A 25,537-nucleotide genomic window follows, 5' to 3' on the forward strand; every position below is an offset into this window, starting at 1 on the left:
TGGGTACACATAATGGAGCAGGGAAGGAAGGTCAGATGCAGGAGGGGTTTGTACTTGGCACCAGCAACTTGCATTAGATGCTATCCCCTCTGGTAGCAGTCAATATGCCCTTTGTCACCTTGGACTCGCCCAAGCTGAAGAGCTGGCACAGGTCTGAGGAGGCCCATTGGTGATTGGGAGGCTTACCTTTATGCTCTCAAGCCCCCCTCCCAACTGCTTGAGTGCAGCCCATTTTGGCACAGCTATGGATAGACACTGCGTATACACTATGGGAGAACTACCTCTCTATATTGACCACCTCTGTAAGTTGTATCTTGACCACTTTGACCATTGCACAGAGTATTAATTTACCCTCCGTAAGTTGCCCACTGAACGCGATACTGTGGGCCTGTTTTGTCTGGTTTGTCCCATCTTGGAAAAGCAAGAAGGCACGCGACAATCCCTCCCCTACGCTGGCTAGCACATGTGCAAAAGGGTTTTTAGAGGTGGGTGCACTGCACATAGCCAACAGACCTGCGCTAGCTGCCGATTGTACCTGGACATGTACCAAGTTGTGAGGGACATGAGGTTGCTTGTGCAGTGAAGCCACTGTCCTTTCACTTTGATTCCCATCACCAGTGCATTACTTTACACTTATATTGAAACACAACTGCTGTTTTGCTGCCTATTCTCCCGGTTTGGTCCACTTCTGGTCCACCACTCAGAAAAGTTTAGTGTCATCCACAAACTTGTCCACCTCCCTGCTTATCCCTGTTTCCAGGTCATTTATGAAGATGTTGAAAAGCACCAGTCCCAGGACAGATCCTTGAGGCACTCCACTTTCCACCTCTCCACTTTTTTTGTCAATTGCCCATTGACACCCACTCTCTGTTTCCTAGTCCTCAACCAGTTCCCAATCCATGAGAGGACCTGTCCTCTTATTCCCCGACTGTGGAGTTTTCTCAACAGCTTTTAGTGAGGGACCGTATCAAACACCTTCTGGCATTTAGTGAATTTGAGGAGACCCAGTGGAGGCCAGGCAGCCTAAGTAAAAAAGTGTTTGTTTTTAGCTGTTGGGGCTACGTAAACATGCTACGTGCTATGGGCTGACAAGGGATTGCATTGGTCTGCCTGTCTGCTATGAAACCAAGTATTTTTTTTAACTTACAATTTTTTTAACCTTATGAATTTTCAGGGGTTTTTTAAAACACTGATTGTGGGCTGTTTATTCACTGTCTCTTGATATAGATGATATAAATAGTAAGCATCACAAGAGGTTCAATTCTCATTGACATTTGCAATAAAACTTTTAAAAAATCCAATCTAAATAATAACTTGGCCTTGCATTTGTTGTCCTGGGAGCTGAACATGATAATATTTAAATGCCTCCCCCCCCCCCTATGTGAACCACCTCCCTATGTTGACCAATTTCCTCCAGTCCCTTGGGTGGGCAACTTAAAGAGGTTCTACTGTAATATAACACAAAGGCCATAGTTATAATGAACACCATCGTTATAGTATAACCCTAACACAAACCCTATTCCACCTACTGTCCACCTACTTTTGGTTTACCCTGTAGTGGGACTTATTTCTAAGTACATATGTACAGGATTGCACTGTTGGTATCTTAAACTGTTTGAGTATGTCACTGAGGATATGTATTTATATAACTTTAATCAGTGATATTACTAATTTTTTTCTAAATATATTTCTAACTTTTTCACAGGTTATTTAGAAATGTTGACTAATTTCTTCTGCCACTTAAAAAGCAACACTTAGGCCCCTTAGGCCTTTCACTTGAAAGGAAGGAAGTCACCCAGCCTCATGGCAGTGTATTTTCATGCATTAAAATCACTCCAGAATGGCTCTGAAAATTGCATGTATAATCCACCCAAAGTGGGGTCTACTGTAGAATGCCAACAGTGCCAAATAATATTTCTCAGCATAAAAAAAAAAATGAGACCAAACACAAATATGCCTCTTTACTTAGAGTACAATGTATTGTTATACAAGCAATTAATAAGCAGAGATTTGCTACTGATCAAGATACAAACATAAATAGTATTTTATTTATTCAATTTTTATACTGCTTATCTCCTGAAGACAGCTAAAGTGGCTTAAAACACTTAAAAATATTTTAAAAACCTTATATAGGTGTTTGTTTTTTAAAAAAAGCATCCTTAAAACATACACATTTAAAGCAATGAAATATAAAATAAGATTTTTAAAAAATCATGTCCACAGCTGAGTTGTAAATAAATTACCTTAGCTTTCATTTATATACATAAATTTTTCAAAGGACAGTTATCAGAAAGATTTTTAATAACCTACATGTTAAAATCCAAAACAGTATTTACATCAAATTTGTACACAGATCTTTCAGGTTTCCACAGATCCTGAAAAGTAAGAAGAAGGAATTTAATATTCAAATTATGCAAAAAGTCATCAATTCCATAGCAAAAATGAAGAGAGCATACTTGCTCACTTCCTTACATGCACATCCCCCCACCAGCTAAACAGATATATTCACCTATGAACAATTTAAAATCTTGTTCTGTATATCTTCAAAGACCTGCATATAAAGGTCATCTTTGGACTTCAATCCATCCAGATATACTGAAAAAAGTACAGACAGTTAAAAATTTCACATGCAGTAATGTGCATAATGATTTTAAAATTTAGCATGGATTTAGATATCTAGCCTACTAGCTACACATCTTTATCAGCCTTGTAGTGCTCTTACATAAGCCTTCAGGATCAGTGGACCAGCAGACCAATGATTCAAAACATTATGATGGAGCTGCACACAAATTCCCAGCCCAATCCCATCCAGCACTGATGCAGGTGGGGCCAGAGGGGCTGCACTTCAGCTTGTGTGGGAATTGAGCTGGCTGGAAGTATCCTCAAAGTAAGGGAAATGTGACCCTGGGGAAAAAGCCCTACCCACAACAACAGGTTTACTCAGACCTACACCTGCTAATTTGCCAGAGTAAGTCTGAGTGGAGCCATGCCTGCACATCTGACCTGGGAAGGAGGATAGGATACAGTGTGTGCCTGTGTCCCCAATCCTGCCTACCTCCCACTCCATTACACCCCCTCTCTGCCCTCCATGGAAGTTTCCCAATCTGGTGCACGTTGAGGCTTCCACTGGCGGCGGTGGGATGGTGTAGGCTTTCCCACCGGTGCCCCTATCTTCTGCACAGTCGCATCGTGCTTTACGGCACATTTGCAACAGCACATTGGTTGCTGTGCCAGTATAGAGAATAGAATTGTGCTGTCAATATATTATTGACTTACATAAACGCTAACAAAAGACATTTGCCACTCTAGCTTGTCACATCTTGACATATACAGCATTAGTTGTTTTCCCCATATTTATTAACTAAACTTTTATCTTGTTTTTCCCCATATTGGGACTCAATCAAGTTATTGTCAAGTGTTCCTTACAATAAAAACTCAAAAGACACTCTTGAATGTTTAAAAACAGATACATGGCGCCATACAATTTGCATCCCTATTGACTTACCAACATCAACTTCACTGGCCTCCATTTCCTTTCTGTGTTTAAGATACATGGGCCAGACATGGCCATCAAAGAGACCGGGAGGGTCAGGCACTGTATATTTCCGTGTACTACAAAAAAGAAAAGCATTAGGCTACAGTCTTTGCCTTGTTTCAAAACACAATATAGCTTTTCATCAAACTATATGTATGAAATTGCAGGTTACATAATAAGCCATATTTCTAGTTGTTATAAGTTCTGTTACCCACAGCTTTCCCACTCCAGAAAAATGGTGTTCATTATATCAAAGTTCATTCTTAAATTAAGTCTGAACTTAGCTGTCTAAAATCTGAGTTTAGAAACTTGATGCAATATCAAATAAATTCAATTCATTTGACCAGTGTAATGAGTGGATGACTAGTTCAGTTTCACGATCATGAGAATCATGCAGGCATCCTAAACTCCTCTGGAACATCAAGTGGATAAAGCAGTACAGATCAGTGTTTGACTATCCGTAGTCACCATCACAGTTGCATGGCACTCACAAGTGCAACTCTACCTAGTCTGCTAGTGTAGAAGTTCCTGTGCTGCAAATGTGCCATAAAGCATTTTTGCAACAACTCTGCAGAGCAGATGGAAAGGCCTGTGCTGTCCCACCAATGCTGCATCAAAGGCCCCAGCTGCTGGGGGAGGTAAGACAAGTGCCAAACAGTGCAGAGGCAGGAGGGGGAACAGCATTCTGGATGCTGTGAGAGGGTGTCACCGGGCAGGGGCATGGTGGAACATGCCTAGGAGGGTGGGATTGGTGGAGGAGGCCTTTGCTGTATTTTAACCTCTTTCCTGGGTCTGGCATCCCACAGCATACACGGGGCTGCCTGGATTTGCACCAGAGATTTAGTTGGTGCAGATCCAAGTAGCCCTATTGGGCAGGCTGAGGCGTTACTTGGAGTAAGGGGGAGAAAAATCTTCTTACCCTGAGGAGACCTCCAGCCTGCTCCTAAGCTGTGCTGGATATAGTGGAGGCCATGCAGCCCCACTGCACCAGCACAGATTAGCATTGGACAGAAGACACAGTAGTGTGCATAACAGTATTATTAGGTTCCCAGAAAAAAATATGTTCAGGACTGGAAAGTGAACAGGTGGGGAGTTTTCTAATTCTTCAGCCTGCAATTATTTCATAGGAGTAGACACAAAGGATAAAACTTCAGTGTTAAGAGATTTAGGTCACAAGATCACCCTTACCTCCTTCTCTGCTTGCATTCTTTGTATGGAATTGATAAGTAGTAACGTTTGTCAAATAAGTCAATCAGTGGCCTGAGGAAGTGCAAAATAAATCTAGATTACTCATTCTTTATTAATAAGTGACAAAGCTTTTCTAAATCACCTGCTTCCATAAGATTGTTCATGATTTCTCTTGCCCCATTTCATCAGTTGTACAGATTTTTTGCTGTACAACTGAAGTGTGCATTACATGCTATTAACCGAATGAATCTAAAGTTCAGATAACATCATAGTTGCCTTTGGAAATATATTTAGTGCAAAATAGGCAACCAAATTAGCTCTTCTGCAGGAAAAAACACTATACGATCTCAACATGTTTAACTACTGAGTGAGGGCAAAATTTCATCACAGAATGATAAATCACAATTAATAAGCGGATGAGGCTTGCCAATGGGTTGTGAAAGACGAATGATTGGACATTGGTAGTGCATTGTAAGACTATAGCATAACCAGAAACACCACATCGGAAATCAAAAATTCAAGTCAAATCCCACTCTAGATTCAGCAAATTGCCTCCATTTCATGCTTCTGTGCCTGCTGAAGATGTGGTTCATGATAGTAACTACTGGGATTCTACAGAGCAACTGCCAAAAGCTCCCCAACAGAGTTTTGATTGCTTTGTCAAAGGTGACAAGACTGGAGTTGATTTGATCTCCAGTCCATCTCCAGTCCTTTCAAAGTAGTGTAGGCTGGGGGCAATTTGCCAAAACCCTCCTGAGGATCACTTGTGATGTGCATGTAATCTGCAAAGATCATCTTTTACATGAACTGAGTTGATTTTCTTTTAGAGTTTGGCAAGTGTGCCCACAATATAATAATAATAATCCCCTAATTACTGTGACCTTTAGAAAGTAACACATTCTAAACATATACTGGTGATCTGCGGATCTCCCCTTGCCCACTATATTGTGCTTCCTTTAGTATTCTAGAGGTGCCGGTTTTATCAACAAACAGCTTACAGCCCGATCCTGAGTTGCCCAAGGCGCCCAGTTTCAGCGGTACCGAATATGGCTGCCACCGGATCCTGCGTGCCTCAGACTACCACAGGCAGCACCTTGGGAGAAGGGGACTTTCGTCCTCTTCTCTCGGGTAAGGGAAGCAGCCCCATAATGGGGCTACTCACTTTACCACCAACCTTTTGGAGGGTGCCAAGCCCTCCATGAATGCCTTGGATCCGGTGGAGCGGAGTTCCACGGACCCGCCTCCCTCCCTCCGGCATGCCTTCTGCCCACCCCCTCCCTGCCCCCCATCATGCCTCCCCCCTGCTGGCCTCCCCCTCCCCAGAACGCCTCCTCCCCTCCCCCGCTTACCGTGGCGTGGCTTGGCAGTCCGTGAGATGCTGAGCAGCAGAGGCTGGGCGCCCACCCCAAACTAGCCCGTCGCTGGCCCAGCACCTGCCAGCGCTGGGCTAGCACGGGCGGTAGCCCAGTGGTGAGGCTCACAAACATGCCTTACGGCACGTTTACAACAGTGCATGGCAGCATGAAGCCGTGGCACTGAGCCCAGGATTGGACTCTTGGTTGCCACAAAATATAGTGACTGTCCCTATGCCCCATCATTTTCCTTAAGATTGGAGGTATCCCTTCAACACAATAATCTTTTGTACCCTGTTCAAATAGCCAAGCATGTTGAGAGGTATTTTGAAAGTAAAACTTTGCTCCTCTCGACTAAAGAAAAAAGTTCAGCTTGCATAATTCTTTCAGTTTGACATGAAAGCAGCAATTGACTTGAACTGATTTGTTTTTCCTAAGGAAGAGTGATTTCACTATTGAAATAAATAACTTCTGCAGAAAAAAAAACTACATGTGACGCATAAAGTTTTGGTGGTGCTGTTACAGGCTGATGTTATTCAGTTAGTAGCCACATGAGGCTGTGATCAGGATCACATCTCAAAAGTAGGGGTTTTCCCTGCTGAAAATTCACCCATATAAAACCACTATTTAACCAGAAAGTATAATTTTGCTACCTGGTACTTTTAGAGTTAAAAATCATTGCTTTGTACAGTTGATTTTTCAACAGGAAACACTATGGAGAGTCAAATACTACCTATTCTCAGTCATTCCACTTCAGCTGAAGGTAGACACTACAGCACAAGCCTATCCTTGTGAACACAGAAGTAAATTCTATTGTGTTCAGTAGTGTGTATAGCAGTGGTTTTCAAACTTTTAGCACCAGGACCCACTTTTTAGAATGAGAATTTGTCAGGACCCATCAGAAGTGATGTCATGACCAGAAGTGACATCATCAAGCCAGAAAATTTTTAACAAAGGCTGCACTCCTAAACACACTTACCCAGGAATAAGTCCCATTTAGTATCATTGTTAAAAGCATATACTACATAATAGCCTATTAAAAGTACAGATATGTAACATTTCTCCAAATGCAGTCACATACCAGGGTAGCATAAAGTCTAAAAAATAAAATATTGAAATGAATGGGGACCCACCTGAAATTGGATCGTGACCCACCTAGTGGGTTGCGAGCCACAGTTTGAGAAATACTGGATAGTAGTGGTTCCCAAACTAGGAGGTCACAACCCATCAGCCAAGGCAGCACTTGTCCCTGCTCCTTAAAGGAGCAGGAAGAGGGGAAGGCAGCAATGCTATCCTCAGGATTGTGTGGCTGCTGGGGAGGAGGGCTTTTTTAAAACTTACCTGTGAGAGCACCAGTCTCTGGGGGATGCAGGGAACTTTTCAGATGCCTCTGCAGGGTTCCTAAAGCCTCTGTAACAGTAAAATATGATTGAGAACTACTTCCAGTTTGTGATGGAAAACAGGATGTGTTTTTTGATTGTGTTGCTGTACTGTTACAGAGGCTTGGGGAGGCATCCCTGTAGAGGCATCCTGCACCCCCGGAGGCCGGCACTGACTCAGGTAAGTTAAACTCCCCCTCAGTAGCAGCGCAATCCTGGCAACCACGTTGCTGCCATAGCCCCTCCCCCAGCCACACACTTATGGTGCTCCCAACTCCCTAGTATAGTTTAGGAATCACTGGTGTATAGGATTGCAGCTCTAGACAAAGTGGATCATGAGGAGGAATTTTGTTTAGTTACTATGCAAAATCTAGTGTATTTCTGGACTAGCCTAAATCACACCAAGTTCAGGATCAAGAAAAAGTAGTTAGAGGGGGAAAATATCACACAGCCTCCACGAGCACCTAGGATCCTGCGGAGCGGAGCTCCATGGATCCTCCTCCTGCCCGCCCGCCCCCAGGCACGCCTCTGGCGCATCACGTCGGCCTCCCCCCTCCCCAGAACGGCCCCATCCCTGCCCCGTTTGCTGTTCCGCAGCCCAGTGGTTGCAGGCACTGCTGAGCTGCGGAATGCGGGTGCCCGCTGGGCGGTGGCTCAGTGCCGGTTGGAGCTGAGCCACCTCTGGTGGGAGCCCGGCGGTAAGCCCTGCAAACGTGCCTTATGGCATGTTTACAACTGTAGTCCGCGCTGCGGAGGCACGATGCAGACTATAGGATTGGCCCCTTAATCTCTAATCATCATGAAGGTGTGATGTTTTTAAAACATTATAACAGTGCAGTAAGACACAAATTATCTAATGTTTAAAAATAATAATGCTTTGCACATGACTATTAGAGTCTTCTCAGATTAGGTGCTTTTGTACAGGTGGTTTGGTAGTTACTTGTTGCACACAAACCAGAAAGTGCTAATATATCAGGCAAATCTTCTGGGGACTAAAACTGCTATGTTGAATTCTGAGGAGTTGAAGTTGTTCACCCTCCAAGCATACATATATGTTGTGATCAAAAATACTGTGTAGTATGAGATTGCATATTTATCGTAGGCACTTTTTGGCTATTATCCATGTCATCACTAGCTACCAATGAAACTAAAAGTCACATTTCTAAATTACCTAAAACAGCTGAGTTTGGATGCAATATGTACAATGAACAAAATGGGACTTACTTCTGAGTAGCCATGAATAGAACTGCACTGTATGGCTCTCAGCTTCAGCTAGGTTGGTTTGAACTTTCTCTTCAAACCTGGACTACAAACAACTTCATACCATGCTTTGCAATCTTGATTTATATGCGAAACTATTGTTTTGCTGGTTTGGATGTAATAGCAAACTATATTTTGTGCTAAATAGGAAGGAATCGATTGAAATGAGGCAACAGAGGAATGCACTAGCTCTGGACTTGTTCCTGTAACTCCAGACTGGAGAGTGGCATGACATCTGAACTAGGACTACTGGCCATGTTTATTTCAAGCATTTTGTGTCCCTGAGCACATAGTGTGGCTGTGCTAAAAACTGCACCAAATATATATTTAAGGTGATATTCAATTCCATCTAAAGATTCTTCTCTATAAAACCACTTGGATTCACACTGTCCTCCTATTTACTTGACCCATGCCAGGAGAGTATTACTCAATGAATACAGCACAATTTTAACACAGAAGCAAATTCTCTTGGAATTAATGGAATTTATCCCATAGTAAGTACATTTAGGACTGCATGCTCTGTGATGCTTGACCAGTTGTTTCCTTGCCTCAGTTTGATTCAATGTGGCATGTCTAAAATTCAAGTTTAATTGGTTAACTTTAATGGCTCCAAGTTAAGGAATCCTGGGTGCTGTTAACTGGATAAGGTTCCCAGTTTGAAATTTTGAAGTTAAGAGGCATTTTGGAGCTGTGGTGTGTGAAATAAGGGACATCTCTTAAACATAAGGCACCTAACCACCACATCTAACCACCTTATTGAATGGCCCTGGAATTTCCTCACCAAGATCAATACTAAAATTGAACCACAATTTCTAGCAAGTTAAACCAGTTGAAATCTGCCTTTAACTTTGTAGTTTGGATGTATATGACAGATTCTTGATCTGCTGAGATAGCATTCTGTTTTGCACAACGTAAGAAAAAAAAATCATTGCCCTGCCCAAGTGACTTTACCAGCAGCCTGATTTGTATGAATCAGCAGGTAAGTCTTTTTATGACCTGGAAACAAGAAAGTGTTCTTGTTCTTGAACATCAACTCTGGACGTAATTATTTACAGCATTTTTAAAAAAATTATTACCTGTAATTGTACAGCAGGAAGCCTTCAACGATCAGTATATGAGTATCATCAGAACTGGTCTCCTTTGTAGTAGGGGAAACATTCACACCATGAGATCGGGCGAACTTCACAGGATTCTCAATCCATGCATGTACAGTGCTCACCATTGCATCCATATCCAAGGAAGACAATACTAGTCAGAAGGAAAAATATATATAATAGTCAGTGCAAAAAAAAATGAAACTTAAGAGTATGAAAGTATATAAATTATAATTATAGATTTATGTAAATTTACTATTAAGTCATTATTTAAAAATATACAGGTGCAGCCTATTTATCCATGGATTTTTTTATCTGCAGATTTATCTCAATGTGAATGGGGTGGGGGAACCACAAGTCACACACACCTTTGCCTCCTTTGCCCTGCGCTGGCGTCTCCCTCCATTTCCAGGCAGCCCAGAACACTGCAAAAAGGCTCTGCCTCACCCAGGCAGGGAAATAACCCTGGAGTCCTGGAAGAGGTTCCCCTTGCAAAAGAACAGTAACACTCCTGGAGCCCCTGAGCCAGCAAAGAGGCTGAAGAGGGGAAGGGGGGCCAAAAATCTCTGTAGCCAGAACAGGTGTAGCAAGGTGGAGCTCTTGCTCATTCTCACTCACTCACACAGGGGCAGGTGTGGTAGCAACAGAGGGGATTGCTTTAAAAAGACCCAGGGAGTGTTTGCCAAATCCCCCCCCCCCCCACTGAGATGGTGCAGGCAATCACCGACACAAGCAAGCCTTCCCACCAAGCAAAGCATGAGATATAGCCTACAATCCTCTTCAGACTTTCCTGGGAGTAAGCCCCATTGACTGGAATGGGGCTTACTACTGAGTAGAAACGCATAGGGTTGGACTCTTAAAAGATCAGCATCCCAACTGTGAAAGAAGCAGGGCAGCTGGCAACAGGGAGGGCTGAGTACAGAGCAGAGGGGAGGGGATTGATAACAGCTGCCTTAGTTTACTTCCATCCGGAAGTGTCAGGTTGCAGTGTATTTGCGTAACTCTATGGAATTTAGCACAATGCGTTTTTTGTTAATCGCACTGAGTCACGGAACGGAACTAATGCGGATAAATAGGCTCCACCTGTAGTTATAAAAAATATACTTAGGAAAATATACATTACTGCATCCTATAGCGAACACCGTTCTTACCATCCCATTGCTTAAAGCCGTCTTCCCCGACTTGTATTTGATCTTGTGGCTGAAATATAGTGACCAATAAAACATTGCTGCAAACGCAGGGTGATCAGTTACCTATGATCCGATCACAACCTGGATACTACTGCAACTCTCTCTCTCACTCTTTCTCTCTCACACACACCAACCCACCCCAAAAGCAAGAAACAACTTAAGAAAACACCTATGGTTCAAAACAATGGGAAATTGGATGTTCTTACCCAACCTCTTTCATACACCCTGCCCCAGATGTTTAGCTTTTGCTTTGTGGTCTCCAAGAATCACAACTCCCAGTTTCAAATATTCTCTGCATTGGTTTACATTAGGTATGATTCTGATGGTGGAGCTTCAATTTTAGGATATTGCAAATATAAGCTAGTGTATAAGCAGTGTTATGTGATAGCTGCCGTATTAGATTATGGTCCACAGAACAAGCTGAAGGGATGTGACACAAGTCTCCTGCTAAGGCCAAATACAACTGACCTTTTAAACTGCCTGGATGAGAGATATCCTGAGACCCACAAGAGTGAGATACAAGTATAATAATCACCTATTTGAAAGTTCCTTACAGTAATTTTCATGTACATTTAGTAACCGAAATAATCACATATAGTTCCCTGTTTATACTGCTTCCCCCACCCCTCCACATCTGTCTTGCTTCAGTATCTAGATTATAAGTCTCTTTGGGGCAGGGATCTGTCTCTTCACTATACATAAAGTTACCTATACATTGATGGGTGTTATATAAATAAAGTTGCTGGCAAATCTAATTTATCATTTTTATCTCAACTTTATTTATGGAGCAATTTATAAAATAGATACAACAGAGCAACAATCCTTGCTTCTGATACTGCCATGTGGGCAGGGCACCTGTGCCATAAGTAGTTGCATAAATTTTTCCCAAACTATGGTACCATGGCAGGGAGAGTCAGTGGCTTCCTTTTTTTCTTTCACTTTGTGACCACTGAAGACTCAGGAACCCTGAGCCAGCTGGGAACTTGCAGCCTTCCTGTTCTCGTGGAGTTAGTTCCCACTACGACCGTCATACAGCTTTGCCAAATTTTAAACATTATGGATAAGGGCGTGTGCTTTCAACTTCATTTTATATTAAGAAAGTAAGGAAGTTAGAAAGACCCTGTAAGAAAGTTAGACAAAGAAATTCTAAAATGGTTGTATTTAAGCATAAGAAAATTTATGCATGTCTGTAAGAGTGGCTTACTGTTATACTTATAAAGGGATCAGACTACAAGATGGCAAAAGCCTTCAGGAGTATGATGCTGCTATGCTTAATAATGTAGACTGCAATGGGGCATATACAATATAAAAGGGCAGAACTGTGGTACTGTTAAGAGTTGAGCAGAAGGACTCTTGGTTGGTGCCCCTTGTCATGGTTGGTGCCCCTTGGCACTCTTGGTTGGTGCCCCTTGTCATGTTACAGTGACATGTCAAAGAAGTTATAAAGACAGCATCTGCCAGAATTTCCTCTTTAGCATCACTCAAAGAACAGGCAACCTGGCATCTGGTCCCCAAGGGAGTGGATTTTTCCTAATACCATGCAAACAAATTTTTATTTAACCCATTTCTGCCCAAGGTTGCATATATGCAACAGGAGCCGAATGTATATACCCTGGCCAACAGGGACCAAATGTATGCACGCCAAATGTGGGCTGGGCAGAAATGGATTAAGTGTGTTTTCTAGGCACACTTAATAAGTTCTATTGCAATTCATGAGATTTCCTACTTCCACGATTCAAGAACCAGAATACATTCCCCCAGCAATTATACAAGTTGGGGGCACAGGCAATTTTTAGTCCTGCTGTATCAGATGTAAACAAAATACATTGTTTAGTATGTGTGTACTCATGAGTCTGTGAATCCTCCATCCTGTTATTTAGATGAAATGATTGTGGAAAAGCATATTCATGCACTGATAGATCTCATAGCAAAGTTACTGTCACGACAGCATCCTGAGGTGTCCCAAAATACATATAGGGTTTTCAAACACCTGAATAGTTACTATGAAAGAAAATCTGAAGGTTTTTAACATTATATTTTAACTTTTTTTTAAAGTTTTAACGCTTTTAACTAATGGCAGAGGGTAGGGGAGAACCCGCCTGGGATGTAGCAGAAGAGGAAAATCCATATATTTACAACATCTTTCCCTTAGGGCCCAACCCTATCCAGCTTTCAAACAATGATGAAGCCACAATGCAGCCTGGAAGAAGGGAACAAATGTTTCCTTATCCTGAGGAGGCCTCCATGATTGCCCCCCCCCACCGCAGGATGCAGAGCATGCCCCATTGCTATGGCTGCATTAGTGCTGGAAAGTTGGATATGATTGGGCCATTACCATGTTAAGTTATTTAAAATAAACCCCCAAACAAAACAAATTAAAAAGCTAATTAGAAATAGTGTATTACAATACAACTACAATTCAAGTGAAAAATATTGGGAGCTTTCAAGAAATTACAAATATGCATTCTTACACAATAAGGCAATGGTTCCCAAACTGGGCACCATGCAGCCTGTTCTTCCCAGCTTGTCAGGTGCAAGAATCACAAGATCTTGCAAGAATAGGACAATAGCTCATGAGATCTTGTGCGATGGTGCCCCCACAACAGGGCGCCTTGGATGAAGGTTGCCGTGGCAGTGGTAAGTTTGGGAACTGTTGCAATAAGAAGTGGTTTATTAATTATTCAGAGGAGGATAATTATAATGGGGGACACTCCATCACACTGATAATTTAGGATGACATAAGGTTTATTATCAATTCATGTTCAAATGCCAGCCTGTTTAGAGTCAAATGTTGCTATTCAAAATTACCATTGGCTTTTTTTTAAAAACAATGGGGCTTACTTATGAACAAACATGCATAAAATTGTACATGACTAACACACTTAGTGACATTGATTTATACCTGTGTTTTAAAACTGCATTTCAAGGATTTCTGGAATTCCCCACTAAGATCAGTAATGGAGAACAAGCTTTCCTCAAAGGCAGTTTACTCACTACTACTAATTGTACACTGTAATGCACAGAAACAGGGAAATGTGGCTATGTTTTAGGGAGCATTCTCAGTTCATGAAGTCCTTCTGTGGGCCAAACCAGTGTGGTTTTTGCCTCAAGAAAATTCAGTGTCCATTATAAAACATGTCCCTGAACCTCTACAACATGCAACAGGTTCCTTAGCAGAAACAGCAACACAGAAAATGGTACAAAATACTACTGCTTTATTTCCTATAGGTGGCAATGATGACCAGGACAATGAAAGAGTACCCTAAAGTACATTGATTACCTCCTTTTTGTTTAACCACCTTATAGTGAGTTTTAAGGGTGGTACAGGAAGAATTTCTCCTTACCCCACAGCTGCAATATGTTGAAGTGAGGATTTTAATCCATGTTTATGATTGCAACAATCAGAAAACAAAGGATGGGTTTTTTTTATCTCACATTAGTTAATCTAGTAAAACATCATGTTTTACTCATGGGTATGTGCTCTAAACCGTTGCTTATATTAAGTACCTCTGACTGAAAAAAATGAATTTGTACTAAAACACGTCCATACCTCAAGAAGTACCCCTCTACAATCATACCTGGTTTGTACTTAAAAAAAATGCTTCAATCCCATATGATGCATATTATGCATGAAATCATTGCAAGAACTATGTGCATTAAAACAAAAGTTAAACTAAATAAGAAACATTATGCTTACCTTGAAAAAATCATCTTGATGGACAACACAACAGTTTGGAAGTGCTTTGATAAGTCTATTGGTCAAAGTGGTTTTGCCACCATTGGTCACGCTAGATAAGAAAATGCGAAGCAGAATTGCAGGGAAAAAAATTAGAACAGAATAGCAATGTTTAATGAGTGTGTCACCTTCTCACAGACACCACCTCATTCTTTAATTATTGTATTTTCTGAAAAGAGGATTGACATTTTTCAGTGTTAAAGAAATCTTTAATTGAAAAAGCTGTTGTATAACACACATGCAAATAATGAGATTTTCAAGATTTTTCTATTCCCCCCCCCCCCCAATTCCACTGATAGTAGTCAAAGTTGGACTAGGACTGAGAAACTGGGATTCAAATCCTCATCCATGAAACTCTGTTGGTAACCTTGGACCCATTATTCAGCCTAAACTACCTCACAGGGTCATTGTGAGGAGAAAAACAGTATTTATGTTGGAAGAGAATCACATACTGCGTCCAGGAGTGAAAGATGAAAAAATTCAATGTAACTGCAATTCCTCTTTCTGGCCAAACACAGCAAACAAAGTTGGATCTGTCAGATTCTTTTCTGCTAGGTAAAGCTACATGGCCAGCAAATACTGAACAAAAGTTTTTTAAAGAATTGAGATGACATTATGGGCAAAACTTGTACATGTTGATTTTTTCCCATACTCAGCTAAAAGATACAAGAGCTTTATTAGATAAAATGTTTGCAGTGTTAATCAAATATTGTAGGTTTATATTTATTGTGATTATTCTGTTTTGTTCATTTAGGCTGAAATCCTATGCAGACTTATCTGGGAATATGCCCTATTGAGACTTCTGAACAAGCATGCATATAATTGCACTGCACATTACCAGTTTCTTGAGGCTGCCACTATAGCTTACGGCCCAATCCTATGCATGTCTACTCAGAAGTACATCCCATTATAGTCAATGGGTTTACTCCCAGGAAAGTATGGATAGGTTTGGGCTCTTAGTAGGATTTACTTTCAGTGAAAGTACCTGGGATTGCACTGCAATACCAATTAATGTTCTATAATTGTGTATTTTAACAACCTTGATGTTTTCCCCATTATTTTAGATTTGTTAGTCGGACTAGGAGGATGTTGATTAAAAAAGAATGCCTTCAATAAATAGATAAACAGAGCACAGAGGGACAAAGGCTGCTTACATTAGCTAAAAACATTTGGGGTTGAGGCAGAGGAGACAGGGCAGAGATCCCAAATTTTACAATTACAGTACAATGCACAATTACTTCAGAGGAGGTATGACTTAACTCTTAAATCAGTACTTTTCAATCACTATGTGACAGAACATTGGTGTGCCTTGAATGGTCTGCAAATGTGCTGCAGGAATTTGAGGGAGGGCCATTTATTATTAGGGCCCAGCCAGCAGTGCAATGTGCCTTGTCAACGGTCAAAAAACTGATGGTGTGCCTCGACAATTTTAGCACCTTGTCAGTGTGCCATGAGATAAAAAGGTTGAAAACAGCTGCTCTAAGTAATCAAGATTACAGCTGCAGTTCCACACAGAGTGACCAGATATGATGGAGGATGGAGTGCCTATACCTTTAACCATGATACAGAAGAGAGAATTTTGGCAGCTGCAGCTTTTAAAGCCCTTCCTTACTGAGTTACACCTGTCAAAATTCCCTCTTCTATACCATGATTAAAGCTATAGGCACTCTGTCCTCCATTGTATCTGGTCACCATGGGGAGTCCTACATGTACTTTTCTGGGAGTAAACACCACTGAACTCCTCAGGGCTTGCTTTTGAGTAAGCAGGCAAAGGCTTGGGCTGCACAGATGCAAGCTTAGGCTTGTTTGAGTAGACCCTATTGAACTCAGTGAGGTTACTTCCAAGTAAACAGTTAAGTTGGCTCAGACCCTGAAGTTAAGCCTCAGTGAGCTTAATGAGGCTTACTCCTGAAAAGGCACGCCTAGGCTCAGTCCCTACTTAGAGTGAGCTGATGACTCTCACTTCAGAGAAGAGGGAGGGGAAAGGAGTAACATGGGCGTTTTTAAATTGCCCGCCTCCCCCAGCACTGGGCTCTCATTGGCTGGCACTTCTCAACTGCCTGGAGCTGTTGTGGCGCGCGCGGGTTTCAGCGGGTGGCGGTTAAAACCATTTTTAGCTTTGTCAGTTAAACGGTTTTCTCTCCGTTTCCCGCGCGGGGGGGGGGGTGCGTGAAAAAGGCGGGAAAACCTGACTGTGCTTTACAGTCCCTTTTATTTATTACATTGAGCAGCTATGTAAGCAACACCACACTTTTTGTGAGGCAGAAGCAAGAGTTTTTTCAAAACGGGGAGAAAAGTATTCCCATCTCTCTCACAACAGATTAGTACACAACAATACAATTAGTACACAATACCCTTGGTATTCTGAGGAAAATATTGCAGTATCTTACATAGCCCTCCCCTTCCACTGACAGCCCAGTCCTAGCCATGTCTACTCAGAAGTAAATCCCATTGTAGTCAATGGGGCTCACTCCCAGGAAAGTGTGAATAGGATTGTAGCCTGAATCTGTGAGGCTTTACCCTGGAGTAGGGAGAACAAGGCTTCCTTATCAGTACATAGCCCAGTATTCCAATGCTTCCTTTCAGGGATGTGTGGTGGGTGGGGAGGCAGAGCCTCCTCACCAGAATCCTTTGAAAAGTACAGCCCCTGTGAGGCTCAGGGTGGAGAGGCAGGTGAGGCAGAGCCTCCCCACTGAAGTCCTTTGAAAAGCACTGCTGCCATGTGAGGCACTCAAGCACCCACAACCCATGCTTGGGTGCCTCACACAGCCTCCATGCTTTTCAAAGGACTCCAGTGGGGAGGCCCACCCATCACATGTCCCTGCTTCCCTCAGCATCTCAAGTTGTAAGCTCCTTGAAGGCAGGAACGCCTTTCCCCCCCTTTTCTCTGTGCAAGTTTTAACTGCCACCATTATGGCATAATATAAATAATAATATTCTGAGGAATGGGGGAAAGAAAGTGTTATCCAGAAAGGCTGCTTTGAAAATATGTGCTTTTCTCTGGTCCAGAGCTTTCTGGATATTAGTAACAAAGAATCATTTTCTGATTTTTTGAGAGCTTTCATGCAGGAGGCTTAACATAATTTGTTAAATATGACAGGAAACCCTGGCAGAAAATAGTATCCTTTAGTGACTAAGTACTTATTTCTTTTGTGCATTTAACAATGACCCCAGTATGCAGTGCAGCTGCCAGTGCACAGCCCCCAAAACAGCATCACTAGTTGTGTTACTATTTCTCTTTGTTATGTTGCTGGATGTTTCTTGATTTAAGATAGCAGCACAACTGTGATGAGAATTCAGCTTAACAAACCATTGGCTCTGCAAACCCTGTATAACAGATCCCCCTCCCCCAACACATGCTTGTCCTAGTTCCTATGGAAAATTCTGAAAGCAAAGTGATGTTGCCTTTGTATCAGATTTTTAAAATTTGCAAACAGTAAACAGGTGAAAACAGGCAAGCTTATTAAAAGACTTATTACATTCACATTTGGAAATGCTTCCTTGTAGCCATTTCCCACAACCCTCACTTCTTTTTTGCCATTCAGTTGTGTAGGCACTCTTTTAACTGTACTACAGCTCTAGTAATGGAGGGAAAAATAATGGCCCACAGCCCAATCCTATCCACACTTTCCTGGGAGTAAGCCCCATTGACTGCAATGGAACTTACTTCTGAGTAGACATGCATAGGATTGGGCTCTCAGTATCTTGGATAGTATGTTCATGAGAAAATAAATCTAGGAAGGACATTAAAAGATGGCTTCCGGTATTTCATAGTCTGAAATAGGAATTTTAAAAGTGATTTCAAATATACACAGAGTCCTGCTTGAATTCTGTTTATATGCCATTTTAAAATAAGCCTTTCCTGGTGATAGCAAGAAGAAAGACATAGTACATTATACATTGAACACACCTTACAGTGACTTTTAACATGTACAGCACCTCAAATTGGGTCTAAGAATAGTGACAAGGAACCATCACTTTGCAAAGTGAACACTTCTTGATATACTTTGTACACAAAACTAGAATCAAAACAAAAACCTTTTCCATGTTCTTATAAACAAAAATCTGGTGGATCAGGAGCAGAAGAGGCATTTGCTGCCTCTTCCTTGCTATCTTGAGCAAACAGGACTACTGAGGCTCCAAACAGATTAACTGCATACAGTACTACATTGTCCTTGAATCCCCAAGAGGGATGTTTTACAGGTGGCCTCTGGATCACATCAGGATACAAAGTACCATCTGCTCCATCTTTTGTTTCTTGGGTTGTATAGTTTGTTCCACACTGCAATACCAGTTACCTATTTAATAAAAAAAAATCCTTAGAGCAAGTAATAGTGGAAGAACCTTTAAATATATATTTTAAAAATACCCCTTGCACTAAAACTCAATTTGAAAGAGCTAAGCAATTCCAATGTTTATTTTATAACGTTTATTTCATACAGCCTGAAGTGTTGCACAAGGATGAGCATCTTAATTCCAGTTTGTTTCAAATCTGCCCTTTAGTTAACATATAAAATGTATTTCACATTGGAGCATGCAAATGTGAAGAAAATACAAACAATAAGTACAGCAACTTACCCTCCGATTCCTATGATGTACTTCATTGTCTTGTGGTTTTTGGCTTAGGCAGGAATGTAGAGGGAAAAACACTTGAAGTGTTAGAAAATAAAGAGAACAAAGATCTGTGACTGGCCTGCCTCTAGCTTTGCTCTGCCCTGCTTAACTATTTCATTCAGGAAAAAGGCGTCTGTGTCTGTCATTTATACACCACTGTGGCAATGGCCTCTCCCCCTTTCTCCGCCCCTTGTAGGAGATGGAAAAGCACTAGTAGCTATCATGAGTTGAAGGGACATTTTAGCCAGTCTTGACCACAATGTGAGTAGTCATGCGCACTGCAGCTGCACCTGTTAAACACTTTTCATGGATCTTCACTTACTTCTCACTGGTCTGGGTTGTTTTGTTATAAATAGCTTTTGGCTGGCTTCCCTTTGCCTAAATTAGTAATGGGAAAGTAGAAATGTCACCCCCTTTTTACACTTTCAGAGTTCTGTGGTAGAATGTTTATTTTCTTCTGTTTAGCCTTAATATCTCCTAGAAGATCTTAGCTTTCTCCTATAGTTTAAAATTTTATAGATGGGAATCACACATCTACAGTATTTTGTATAACTTCTACAAACACTTACCTAGAAAACACTTAAAAAGAAACAAAACACTTAAAACAGAAAAACAGAAAAACACTTAAAAAGAAAAAAAATCAACCTATTTTATTTGCCTCTATGTATAATGCACCCATTGACACTCAAAGTAGCTTAAATTAAACAGAATAAACAGCTTGTAAATTATATAAAATCCTTGATCATTTTGCATCTTAAATTATTTTGTCCAGTGGGTAAAAGCCATAATCTGTATGATTGCTGTCTTTAAGTTCCTGAAGGGCTCTCCATAGAAGAAGGGGAGGACATGTTCTCTGTAGCTCCTGAAGGACAGATTAGAACCAATGGGTTGAAACTACAGGAAGTAGACTTAGGCTTAATGTGTGAGGAAGAATGTCCTAACTGTAAGAGCTGTTGGACTCTTGTTTCAGCTTCAGGTAGTAGCGGGCTGTCCCTTGTTGGAGGTTTTTAAAGCAGAGTCTGGATGACCACATGTCAGGGATACTGTAGTAGTTACCTGTACTGAGCAGGCAGTTGGACTAGATGACCTTCAAGGTATCTTCCAACTCTATGATTCATTAAAAATTTACCTGATGTGGAAGAACTGTCTGTTTCTAAATTAAAGCAACAAACTAATTTTCATATTAAAAACTGAATGGGAAATGCTGTCAGAAAGTACTTACTACAGAGGTTCCCAAACTGGGGTGTTGCAACATCCTAGCCAGCGAAGCCCTGTCTATGACTCCTTAAGGAGTGGGGTGACAGTGGTGGTGGTGATGCGATCACCACATTTGCGCCAGGGTCAAAATGGTTTCTTAAAACTTATTGCTGGCAGCAATGGCCTTCTAGAGGATGTGGAGAGCCTGTGGACTCCTCTGCAGGACTCCCCGCGCCTCAGAACAGCTAAAAAAACACAACCCACTTTTGTTATTCTCCCAATTTTGTTATTGCAAGCTGGAAGTGGGTCACGATCCACTTATTTTTGATCTATTTACTAATTTTGTATCAACATCCATGGAAACATCTGTCTAGCTTATTTCATTCCATGTGTGCCTTCTTGAAAAAGATTTTATGCCTGAATTGACAAGGAGGGTACAGAATCTTGAACAGCTAGGCCAAGTACAGGTATAACCTAATTACTCACGGATTTTTGACCTGAGGTTTTATCTCAATGTAATGAGAAGCACTCTTTAAATTAAAGGGAAAAGTTCATTTAATAATAGCTTTGTTAATGTGGGAGAAGGTAGCCATCACACAGTCCATCATTCTCTCTCCTGGCACTTAGAACAACTTTAGTCCAAGGCAGGTAACCCCCCCTTCCCCCTAACATGTGAAAGAATGCAAAGGGAAGTGATTATCACCTCCTCTTTGCATTTTTTCCCCAGGTTGTGCTCCAGGAGAAGAGAGGGGTCAGTGCCTTTGAGTGAAGCCTTTCTAAGCATCTGTAGAGAGACTATTGTCTGCCTCTGTCCTATATTACAAAGGTAAGCAAGGCTGTTTTTAAGTTGGTGAGCAAAGGGACATTGTTTTTTAAATGGATTTCCTTTAATGCGATTTTTGGCATCCACATGGGTTCTGGAAACAGAACCCTCTTGGATACCAAAACTGGGCCTGAGAGCAGTTCCTATCCACAGTTGTGTGTTCAGATCATCCAAGTGGTCCATACAAGTTAGTGGTGGCAATTTCAAAGAAATCATCTTTCCTAACTGCTTAACAGCCCAATCCTGAGCTGCCCGGAGCTGTGGAACCCGGCAGCTCCACGGGGAGCTCCCGCCGGATCCAGCGCCTCCAGCACTACCACAGGAGGCTCCTCGGGAGAAGGGGACGTTTGTTCTCTTCCCCCAAGTAAGGGAAGCAGCCCCGCAGTGACTGTTTGATCCCCGCTAAAGTGAAGGCGCTCGTGTAGGGCGAGCAACCCTGACCGAGTGCCCTGGATCCTGTGGAGCTCGGCTCCACATATCCACCTTTCCCCCGCCCCCCAACTTGCCTCCCCCACGCCTGAAGCCACACCTCCCCCCTCCCTGGAACGCCTCCCCCCATGCCCCCTGACACACCCCATCTCCCGTTCTGCAGCCCAGTGGTCACAGAGACCGCCGAGCTGTGGAACCTGGGTGCCTGCCGCATGCTGGCTCAGCACTGGCAGGAGCTGAGCCAGCTCCGGCGGGAGCCCAGCAGTAAGTGGAGGCACAGCATGGACCACAAGATCAGGCTCTAAATTGCCGAAAAGGCTTGGACAGAGTACTTTACTCCTGTGCAGTACATCCAGGAGTTGAAATGCAGTATGAAAATAGTTTCAGGGCCGTGCCACTTTTAGTGCCACTAATCTGGTAAAACTGTCATGTATTTGTGGGGCTATCTTTTTAGGTGTTACCATTTGTGCAATGCAGTTAATCTAGGAGACTCATTGCCAGAAGATGGATAACAATTCAGTTTTTGAAACAACAAATTTGATAATATGGGGAGCATAAGTTGAAACAGAAGATCTATGCTCAGAGGAATGCTACCTGTTTTCTCTGGGGCATCCATGTGACCATGTGCTGGGCTAGATGTACTTTGTGATCTTACCTAGTATGGCAATTTTTGATGGACTTTTCAGAAGGGGGGACTTAGAATTACATAGAATTTGGTGGAATTACATCCTGACTTGAGCTTGCTCATTTGCTCAAGAAGGAAGGAAGGAAGTGTGAGGCTTAGGGTAGGGAGTTTCTCTGGACCGGCAAGTAAAGATTTCTCCCAGTTTTCAGGAGTTGTGTAATGAAAAGTCTCCATTTCAGGTTTAGCCCAAAAATATTACTGATGCTTTTAATAAATAAAAAATTCATATATGCTAAAAGAAAAGTATGTCTATCAAATGTCTTATGGAAAAACACATACCCCCCCTTAAGGAAGGGTAAAGGGCTTATTCATCACAGAAAGGACACTTTTTTTATGACTGCATGTTTCGTGTTTCTCATAAAGCAGCAGTTAATCCTCTTTCAGTTGCTCCATATAAGTCAGAGTTCATAATGTGGTATGTATCAAAGTTTATCCAGTACACTCACTGATCACGTTCTTCAGTGTTAGGAGGTTTATATATGCAAACCAGTGTGAAGCCTCAGCAATAACATTTTAACCTCCTAGTGGTGACCCAAATTTCATTATTGGCCTGTAATGACAGAAATGAAAGAGAGTGAAAGAATTTCATCTGAAATGCTTCATAACGCTAGAAAGTTTGTTTCAATTAAAATGTGATTTTATGAACACACAGTTGTTTCTGTCTAGTATCAATCTGCATGGTTTACACAGCAACAGTATTGTACTAGGAATAAAGTAAAAGCAGCAAGCAAAATGATAATCATGCAAAAACAAACAAAATCCAGATATCATGGAAAATACTGATGTATGCAAATCTAGAACATTAAAATCAGGAAGTTGAACCATTACAAATTTATGTGCAGTTCTGCACTATCTTTAAAAAGTGGTTCAGTATCAAGAACAGGATACTTCAAACTAGTTTTGAGTGCTATATAGAGATAGTACCAAATTCTTTTGATTTCTTCTCTTTAGGAATGGGATGCCAGTACATTTTGTAGAAAAAAAAAGTGCTTCTCTTTGGCTTTTACAGCCTATTGTGATCATGCTCTTTGGCAGTGCAGTGACTCTCTCTGTAGGCTTTTGAAAAGCTTGGACAGGTGCAAGTCATTTTTGTAAAAGGCCTTTGCCTTGTGGCTGCTCCAAGAGTGGGGCTGAAAGTTACCATTTTTTGCAGCTTAGATCTAGCCAATGGAAAAAAAGATAAGTATGGGAGTTGACTAGAAAGAAGCAACTTTCAGATAGAGTGTATCATTGCTTCTTGGAGGCTATTTAATGATGAGAGCCTGTCTGCTTCCCAAGCTCAGTTTGTATATTTGTAACTGTGGCAATTGTTTAGATCAAGGGTGTTAAACTCATTTCATACAGAGGGCCGAATAGCATTCATGATGCCTGCTAAGGGCTGGAAATGATGTCATTAGGCAGGAAGTGATGTCATTAAACAGGTCTTAACCAAAAATAAGCACTTTTTCTCACTTAGGAACTTATAAGCTGCAAATGACAGAAGAGAAAATACGCAAATCTTGATCATATTTCAAGATATGGGAGAGTCCAATTTTCATGTGGGCTACCCTTTCAGCAGTAACTCCTTAGCACTGCTCAGCAGCTGAGAGCCTGAGGGCTGGATAAAAAGCTTCCACGAGCCGCATCCGGCCCCTGAGCCTTATGTTTGATACGCCTGGTCTAGCTCAGTGATTGTCAACCTTTTTTGTCTCATTGACAAGGTACTAAAATTGTCAAGGAACAACATCAGTTTTTTGACAATTGACAAGGCACACCTTGCTGTTGGTGGGGGGCTTGCATTTCCTAATGGCCCTAATAATAAATGACCCTTCGCAAACTCCCACAGCACACCTATAGACCACTTGGGCACACCACCAGTTACAAAGCTTAGCATTCCTCTGTGCATGCCCCAGGAAACAGAAAGATCTATGACCAGCCATTTTCAACTAGTGTGCCACAGCACAGCTCCTGGGGCATGCGGGATGAATGCTAAGCTTTATCAATCATTGGGTGCACAGGATGATGGCCAGTGGCTCCCTGCTGCAGCTTCATATAGCTGACTGCTATCAGTTGCATGAAGGCGTGGATAAGGCTGATACCAGCCCCTAAAAGCAGCCAGAATCACATGTTCAGGGAGAGTGAAGGAGGCAATGGAGAAAGGCAAGGGAGGGGTGGTAGCAGAGCGGGTGGTAGAATAAACAGGGGGGAGAGTAGAGGAGGAAACAGAAGGGAGAAGGCAGAGAGGAAACGAAAGAAGGAAAATGGGTGGAGGTGGAAAGAAAGGGGGTGTCTTCTTCTGACAGAAACAGGTAGGAGAGCCTCCATACAATTTTTGGGTGAGTCTCTACTCACCAAGACTTTCCGTGAGTAGAGACTCGTAGCCCAATCCTGAGCTCCTGTGGTGCACAGCTGCAGCAGCACCAAAAACAGGTACCGCCACATCCTGCGCGCCTCAGGCAGCCGCAGACAGCACCTCAGGAGAAGGGGACTTTTCTCCCCTTCACCTGGGTAAGGGAAGTAGCCCCACAATGGGAAGAGGGAATGGGTGAGGGAAGAGTGTTCGTGTTGGGCGGCGAGCCCCACATGAACGCTCAGGATCTGGTGGAGCAGAACTCCACTGGTCCCACTTCCCTCCCTCCCTGCTACCTCCCACCGGCACACCTCCTCCCGCCTTCACCATGGCTCCCCATCACACCTCCCTGCCCTCTCACTGCCCTCCCCCCGCCTCCCCCCCCGGAACGCCTTCTCCCAGCCTCCTCCCTCCCCCGCTTTAGTCTCTGCAACTTGGCAGTCCATGCGGCCGCCGAGCAGCGGAGGCCGGGCGCCCACCTGGCGCTGGGCTAGCACGGGCGCTGGCCTGGCATTAGGCCTCACAAACTTGCCTTACGACACGTTTGCAACGATCTGTGCCGACAGTAAGCCAGCACGTCAAGCCCAGGATTGGGCTGTAAATGGCCACATGGGCCAGAATCTGGATGAGGAAACCCCAAGGGACAGCTTGAATGACTCCCCCCCCCCCAGTTTTCATTTGTGAACCACCCACTGATTAACTGTGACCCTGACCCTGTGCCTCAAA

General features: G+C 42.4%; 1 protein-coding gene across 1 annotated transcript; it reads right to left on the minus strand.

Moving 5' to 3' along the window:
• Positions 1-1,946: 1,946 nt before the first annotated feature.
• On the minus strand, positions 1,947-19,479 carry NMRK2 (nicotinamide riboside kinase 2). The gene is made up of 8 exons (XM_066636678.1): positions 19,313-19,479; positions 14,696-14,786; positions 10,960-11,008; positions 9,791-9,962; positions 4,724-4,795; positions 3,506-3,612; positions 2,510-2,595; positions 1,947-2,375 (listed from the first exon to the last, which is right to left on the minus strand). The coding sequence occupies exons 1-7, from the start codon at positions 19,336-19,338 to the stop codon at positions 2,510-2,512; spliced, it is 603 nt and encodes a 200-aa protein (XP_066492775.1). The 5' UTR covers positions 19,339-19,479; the 3' UTR covers positions 1,947-2,375.
• Between the last annotated feature and the right edge of the window lie 6,058 nt (positions 19,480-25,537).

The sequence above is a fragment of the Tiliqua scincoides genome, chromosome 8 (assembly GCF_035046505.1).
Source record: "Tiliqua scincoides isolate rTilSci1 chromosome 8, rTilSci1.hap2, whole genome shotgun sequence".
NCBI lineage: Eukaryota > Metazoa > Chordata > Lepidosauria > Squamata > Scincidae > Tiliqua > Tiliqua scincoides.